An 8221-nucleotide genomic window follows, 5' to 3' on the forward strand; every position below is an offset into this window, starting at 1 on the left:
CTTGCAATTCCAGTGATGGCCAGTAGAGAGTGGGATTGGATCATCTCTCTGGAAGTCTCCATTTCTTCTGCTAGAATTCTCTCAAAGGAATGGATGAGGTGACAATAGACTGCAGCGGTCTGTTGTCATGGGGGCAGTGACAGCACTGAGAAAGAAAAAAAAATGACTCTCTCAGATAGCAAGGTGTATGAGTGTTGACCTTTGCGCCTGAGTCAGGGCAGGGGCCACTTCTGAATCACTTATGTCAAATAAATTACTCTGTGGATGCTGATCAGTTGGCCATTGGCCAAGCAAGTTGGCCAGTGATAGATTTAGCGCTAATGCAGAACAGAGATGGAGCATGTTTCTATAGCCCATTTCCAGTGAATCTTAAACTGTTTTCGTATGTTTATGAAGCTTGTTAAAATAATTTCTTTGGAGCTGTGATACCCTTTGCCATATCTTAAGCATCTGTATTTTTGCTCAGTTCTTTCCGCAGGCCATCCTCAAGTTCTGTTTGTATGAAAGAATGAAAAGAGGAGAAGAATAGCTCCTTTCAAAACTTTACCTTCGGGTTCCCAAGAGTATGCCAGCCATTTGAGCAAGACGAGGGCCTGATTTTGCCAGCCCACCCTATGGTTCATTTTTGCTGTTGCCAGCAAAAAATGTAGTTGATTGGAAGTGTTAATATTTTTACTTTTTTCTCTGGGTCCCCAAAGTAAGTAAAGGGCTGGGAATCCATGGAATTAACTGGCTGCTTTCTGACTGGCTTTAGTGGTTGCCATGTTCTCTTCTACTTCTTCCCATTTAACCCCTAGGGCTAAATGGGCACCTTTCTTCCTCAAATGAGCTTCATTTCTTAGTTGGCACCTTTTTTGTATCCTGACTCCATCCTTTTTTCATCCATCCATCCATCCATCCATCCACCCATCCATCCATCCATCCACCCATTCATCACATTTTTATACTACCTACCTTACCTAAGTGATTCTGGATAGCTTAACAATAAAAACATGTTGCAAAATGTAAAAGCATAAATAAGAACAAAGTTTAAAAGCAAATTAGAAGGTTACAGAATTAAAAGTTAAAATGGGGGAGAGCGCACACTCATGATACCAACCGTCCCCAGGCTTCTCTTAACACTCTTCAACCCCTGCATGTAGATGACCAGGCTGAGCCAAGGACGGGGTCAAAAGCATCATGAATTTGGAGTCCCCATGTCCCCATACGAGACCTAAGTCCAGCCCCCTTGAAGTCTGTTGACTCTTATCTGCTGCCAATTTGTCTTGACCATTAGTAGATCCAATTCTTGTGCACAGGTGGCATGAAATAAACTCATAGTGCTTTTGAACTCTATCCCGGCTGCTTATTTCTTGTGCATAACATTATGCCAATTGGCAGAACCAGGTCTTAGCACTCTTTCTGAAGTCAAGAAGAATGGGGGCCCACCTCACTTCTGGAAGTAAGGTGTCCCAAAGAGTGGGGCCACAGCAGGGAAGGCTCCCATCCTGGATCCTACCATTAAAAAGACTTTAACCAAAGGGATCTACAACAGATTCCCTCTGCTTGACTGGGTGGAATGGGATGATATAATTGGGATGAGACCGTTTCTGAGGTAACCTCCTACATGTGAACCTCAAGAAGAGGGCTCTCAGTTGTCCAATAGAAATGTCCTATTCAAAGGTTAACCTAGTCTTGTGCATTTTCATTTGTGACATTTAAGTAGTTTTTATACTGCACACTGGTTTCAGAGTTGTCAGAAATTAGAGGGGGACATGGCTTCTGTTAGGCATATGGTGTTGTGATTCAGGGTCAGCCTGTGGGTTCGGCAGTTGGGTTGGACGACTCAGAGGAGGAGGAGGGGGTGTTGAAGAGCTTGCTGATGATGGCCTTGAGGCTCCGCAGAGCCCTCAGCCAGGCCCCTCCCACCTGGTCATGACGGAGACCCAGCTGTGTGAGCCTGACAGCGTGGATGAAGATGACCCACAGCTGGCCCTGTTCAAGGACGCCTGACGCAGGAGGCAGTCAATCAGGAGTAAACAAAGGAAGGCAATGGGGCACCTTGGAAGGAGGCAGAGAGAAGCCACGCCCTGAACTGTATAAAAGGGGAATGTGTGGGAGGGCTGGTTTGCTGAAGGCAACCGCTTGTATAGTTCCTGTTTCATAGCTCGTTTCATGGTTGGTGTCTGTTTTATGTTAATAAATTTGGCAGGCTTTATTCCAGCCTCTTGCCGTTTGTAAAGGGGTTGTCCCTGCTTTTTCTGCAGGGCCGGTAGCAGGCTGGTAGAGAACATATGGTTATAGCCTACCTGGTTGGGTTGGAAATATTTTGCCTGTGAAGGTTCCTGATAACTCAAGAAGCACTTTGCTAACAGCTTCAATCAAAAAATAAACCAAGACCCTTCTTGTATCATGAAGGACAAAGATCTGGAACCAAATTTTCCCCAAGAAACTATATGGATCAAATCACAATAGGTTTAAGAAGACCTTTGTTCAAATCTCTATTTTTTTTTAAAGTTTCCTTACAGAGCCACTTGCTTTCTTTCAGCCAATCTTCAGCCAAGGTTGATGCGATAATAAAATGTGTGGTGGAATGAGGGAAGATATTCGTATATCTATGAGCCTTGAACTTTTTAAAGAAAAGACAATAATTCATATGTTGTGATTCAGGGTCAGCCTGTGGGTTCGGCAGTTGGGTCGGACGACTCAGAGGAGGAGGGGGGTGTTGAAGAGCTTGCTGAGAGGGTTGAAGATCTTGCTGATGAGAGCCCTCAGCCAGGCCCCTCCCACCTGGTCACGACGGAGACCCAGCTGTGTGAGCCTGACAGCGTGGATGAAGATGACCCACAGCTGGCCCTGTTCAAGGACGCCCGACGCAGGAGGCAGTCAATCAGGAGTAAACAGAGGAAGGCAATGGGGCACCTCGGAAGGAGGCAGAGAGAAGCCACGCCCTGAATTGTATAAAAGGGGAATGCGTGGGAGGGCTGGTTTGCTGAAGGCAACTGCTTGATTAGTTCCTGTTTCATAGCTCCTATTTCATGGTTGGTGTCTGTTTCATGGTTTGCTCTGTTTTATGTTAATAAATTTGGCAGGCTTAATTCCATCCTCTTGCCGTTTGTAAAGGGGTTGTCCCTGCCTTTTCTGCAGGGCCGGTAGCAGGCTGGTACAGAACATCATAGCCAGTTATTGGTTTAAGAGGTAGCCCAAATCTGAATAATCAGTAAACAAATACAGGTAGGATTCTTCCTCACATACACATATAGAAAAATGTGATATGATGATGATGATGATGATGACTGAAAACTTATATTTGTATAATTGTATCTCAAAAATTGCCTGTCAAGGTATACCAAATATTCCTACCCAGTGCTTTTTTTGTAAAAGAAAAAGGTGCCGGAACTCACACATGTCATACAACCCGCCTTGCCTACCCTACAAGGTTCCATCCAAAAAAGGTGCCGGAACTCCGTTCTGAGCGTTCTATGAGAAAAAAGCCCTGTTCCTACCCATGGAAGAAGAAAGGGAATAAGCTGTGATGTTAAAGGTGAATGAAGTACAGATAGTTATTATTTTCTTTCTAGACACACCAGAAGCAACATTGGGATGAGATCTTAGACCAAGGTTGGCTGGTCAAGGTAGAGAACATCAACAATATGGAAGTAGCCGTAGGCAGACACAGGTCACTCAGTAAAGAAGCATGACAAAACAGTGGGTATTTGACCTCTGCCCCAATCTGGAGGTAACCTTCACATGCCAATCTAAAATATGCCCTTGGCCTAGAGATTAGAGGCCCACGAGAAGATATTTTAAGTTTAAGGACAATGCTTTATCACTTGAATTTGTCATCTGCTTATGTTGGTGGCGAGGAGTTCTTGACATTCTGTCACATTATTGGCACCCAAATGAACACCGGGTGCCAGTGCTTTGGGGTCCAGGGTGATAGGAATGAATACTGTGAAGAGGGTACAGCTCAATGTGTTTGCCTCTACCCGCCCGTGTCGCTGGCATAAAACAAGATTAATGACGGAACTGTGTCATATTAATCTGAGCTCCCAGCGGCAAATCCAATCTCAGCTATCACCTCTTTGACCTTCAGCCTATGTTGCTACCATCCACCAGCTTGGGTAGCAGCTGTTTGGGTCAGGATTTTTCATAGCTCTGATATGCATCAAGCGTTGGGGAGCAGATGATTGGACTGAGATTTTTAATGTGATGCTAGGATAATCTTTCTTTCCTTCCTCCCCAATCCATCCTTCTTTTCCAGACATTCCTCAGTTAGCCATAGAGCAAGTGGGCGGAGGAGAGGCACTGAGCTCAGCAAAATACAAGTTTAAAAGTTCTGATCCAGGTGCCACAACTATTTAACAAGCTTCCATCTGTGTCACTGAAATCAATGGGAGCACATTAGCAGAAGACAAAATATTGACCGTGTTTGTTATCACTCATGGTATGACATGGGGAAAAGAGCAGAACAGAACAGATTTAACTCTAAATCTATAGTTCTCTTTGTTTGCCTTTCAAAAATTAATTTTAGAGTGGGCAGCCTTTCATATCCCTGTTAATATGAAAGTTTATATGTATGTATTCCCAGGATGAAAAAAATGATATTATTATTATTATTATTATTAATTTTATTTATATACTATATATAAACTTTAAAGGGACGCGGTGGCTCAGTGGGTTAGGACGCTGAGCTTGTCGATCAGAAGGTCGGCAGTTTGGCGGGTCGAATCCCGAGTGCCGCGTAGCAGAGTGAGCGCCTGTTACTCGTCCCAGCTTCTGCCAACCTAGCAGTTCGAAAGCACATAAAAATGCAAGTAGAAAAATAGGGACCACTGCGGTGGGAAGGTAACAGCGTTCCGTGCGCCTTTGGCGTCTAGTCATGCCGGCCACATGACCACGGAGATGTCCTCGGACAAGCGCTGGCTCTTCGGCTTTGAAACGGAGATGAGCACCGGCCCCTAGAGTCGGAAACGACTAGCACGCATGTGCGGGGGAACCTTTACCTTTTACTTATATATAAACTTTATAAATTTTATTTATATACTATAATATATATTATATATTTTTATTTATTTATATATATGGCTATCACGGGTTACGTTGCATTTTTAATGCAATCACTTGTTTTGTAGTTCCACGTGTATGTTATGCAGCACACTACATTATCCATTCTTATAAAGACTCCTTTATTCCAAGTATTATCAGACCACAATAATAAACTTCTCAGCATGTGTACTTGTTAAGAATTTCCAGTTACTTTTGCAGGACTAATTAGGAAAGGTTTCCTTATCTGGGCATGAGAAAGGGGTATTCCTGGGGTGTACGATTAGGTTATTGCCCTGTGGATATATCATTTCTATCTCTGAAAAGAAATGCACATCTTTAAACTTGGCAGAACTGCTTCATTATAGACCAGACATATTCCAGTTCTGTAGAATTTCACCTAACCATCATTTCCACTGTTCACAGAATGCTTCTCCATTTGCTTCCTGGAGCTTCATACATGAGACAGCTACGATGGGGCAGCCACTAGTAGAGCATCATCAAGCATCTTCTTACAGAGCTTTCAAGCTCCTTACAATAAACATATTGTTGATCCATCAGACTTCCATCTAACTAGTGTTATCTTAATTTGTATTACCACAAACATCAGGTTATACATGGGCTGTTTGGAAGTCCATGAAATGGGTATTCTTTCTCGCAATTTTGTCTGGGGTAAAACTTCCCCTTTCCCCTCACATAGACATAAGTGTAATATCTATAACCCCTTAACTCTCCTCAGAGACAAATGATCTAGAAAAGTCTTCCATTCATTCCGTGCTATTTCTTCTAGCAACGATCAAGCTGAGGTGTTTGATTTGGGGGTACAGTCAGTCAAAGTATGAAAATGTGGTCCTTTGGCCAATTGTTTTAACAGCCCAACTATGTGAAGTCTGGTACGGGTGCTACCTCTTCTTTCCTCAGCTCTCCTCAGTTGAGGGACAAGGATCCCATCACGTGGTGGTAGTGGTTGTTTCATTCTCCACACTCACCCGCTGTTTTCCCTGGCTTTCTTCCTCCTCCTCTTCCTCATGACAGGTTGTAAGTGCCACTTCATTCTCATAGCAGAAGGAAGAACGAGCAGCAGTGGTTCCAATGGGGGAGACCCTGTATCTACGTTGGCTGAGTTCCTTGGCACTGCATGCTGGGGTTCCAGGCACCTCGTATGTACGATGGAAGTGCTGGTAATCAACCTCATAGTGCCCACGCCGTTCGAAGAGTACAGGTTCAAAGCGATGTCCCCAGCGCAGTTCACTTGGCAGATAGGAACTACGGCATTGAGTGGTCATGGCAGTAGCTTCTACCATACCTTCCAAAATGACCACCAGTTCAAAGTCAGCGTTGGCCAGCTCCATAGGACCGTACTCATAAAGAGGGCTTTCTGCATCAATCTCGTGCACAATGGTCACAGGAGAGACCAGAAAAATGCGGTCAGTGCCACTATCAAAGCCCACATTAACATCACTGTGATCCAGGGGAATGTACTCGCCTTCAGGGGTCACACGAGGCTGTGTGAAAAGGAGACAAAGGAAGGAGGATAGATTATATATTAGGCTTTTTATTTAGGACAAGGTGTAAAATCCATTCTGTGGAGCCAATAGTCATTTCTGATGGTTGAAAAAAATGAGATTGAAGTTGTTGGCTCTCTCAGTGTAAAGCCTAGATCAGGGGTCCCCAACCCCTAGTCTGTGGATCAGTACCGGGCTGCAGCATGCCAACAACTGGGCCGCACAAACAAGCAAAGCCCCATCCGCGAGATGCAGGCAGCACACAAAACCACATACACTCCAGTCCATGGAAAAACCTCTCTCCACAGAACCGGTCCCTGGTGCCCGAAAGGTTGAGGACCTCTGGCCTAGATCACACCAAGGTTTCATTGCATGATTGTCACATGGTATGAAGGGCTTAAACAGCCTATTTGTGTTTGTGAACATGCTCTATATGCTACTCAGAAACCAACCTTGTATTCATCATTCCTTCCAGATCCACATAATTCAGCTTCTCTCTTCTTAAACCCATGTATCCATCCATTCATCCATCCATCCTGTATTAATATTCCTGTAGCTGCTGTTCTCAATGTTCGAGCCAGATTTGTCTCCTCCAAATTTTCTCTTGCTGTCTCACCCTCTTCCCAATCCAATTTTTTTTTCATCCTTTCCTGTACCACTTCAGTAATTGTAGAATATATCTTAAAATTTCCCCAAATGTCTGACTGCTTTTCTGTCTGTTACTGTTCCTCACCAATATCCTCCTTACCTGCAGCAGCTGGGCACGGACGTGGGCCTCTACCAGGTGGCTCTTCCGCAGGTTAGCCACACGCCACATAAGGCAGAGCTTTCCATCTCGCATGGCTACCACAGCAGTCTCGCTAAAAACAAGGGTCTCGTTGCGTTTCTTTGGCTTGGCTATCTTGGTCATAATGGCACCAATGACGAAGGCATCAATGATGCATCCCAGAATGCACTGCAAGACCACAGCCAGGACAGCTGAGGGGCATTCCTCTGTCACGCTACGGAAGCCATATCCAATGGACGTCTGGGTCTCCAAGGAGAAGAGGAAGGCAGCCATGAAACTGGTGACCTCGGAGAAGCAAGGCCTTGAGTTGGGAGGGTGCTCAGGTGCAAAATCTCCATGAAGTACAGCAATGAGCCAGAACGTGAAGCCAAAGAGAAGCCAGGAGAGCACAAAAGAAAGGCAGAAGATGAGGAACATCCAGCGCCAGCGGATATCCACACAGGTGGTGAAGATATCGGTAAGATACCGCTGACCCTTTTCACTCAAGTTGACAAACTGCACGTTGCAGTGGCCATCCTTCTTCACAAAACGGCTGCGTGGCTGGATGGTGACGAGTTTGCCGTTGTGGCAGTTTTGGGGGGATTCCACTGACTCATCTTCTTGGAGTTCTCCTGCCCCACCGGCCTCACTGAAGTGCTGGATGACTTTGGCCACCCCCATCTCTGAGGTATGGGGAGTTGTCCTGGCCAAGGTGAGGTCAACTAGAGGGAATTGATGGCCCAGCCTGGATGCTGTGCAAAACAAGCCAATCCTTGTTGGGGAGGTGTTAACAAGAGACACTCCGGTGCAGGAGCAACTTACAAGTTTTTGTCAACCTGGAATTGGAAAGAGGAGACAAAGCATATGGTCAGCTTAATATATGGCACTAATTGCAAAAAAAAGTTCAATGGCTGATTTTTTTCCA

General features: G+C 45.0%; 1 protein-coding gene across 1 annotated transcript; it reads right to left on the minus strand.

The window, feature by feature from the left end:
- Positions 1–5975: 5975 nt before the first annotated feature.
- Positions 5976–7977, minus strand: LOC308678674 (ATP-sensitive inward rectifier potassium channel 14-like; the record flags this gene model as incomplete). The annotated part of the gene is made up of 2 exons (XM_081345904.1): positions 5976–6530; positions 7279–7977. The coding sequence occupies 2 exons, from the start codon at positions 7975–7977 to the stop codon at positions 5976–5978; spliced, it is 1254 nt and encodes a 417-aa protein (XP_081202030.1).
- Between the last annotated feature and the right edge of the window lie 244 nt (positions 7978–8221).

This window comes from Vipera berus, assembly GCF_964194415.1.
Source record: "Vipera berus genome assembly, chromosome: Z".
Classification (NCBI taxonomy): Eukaryota; Metazoa; Chordata; class Lepidosauria; order Squamata; family Viperidae; genus Vipera; species Vipera berus.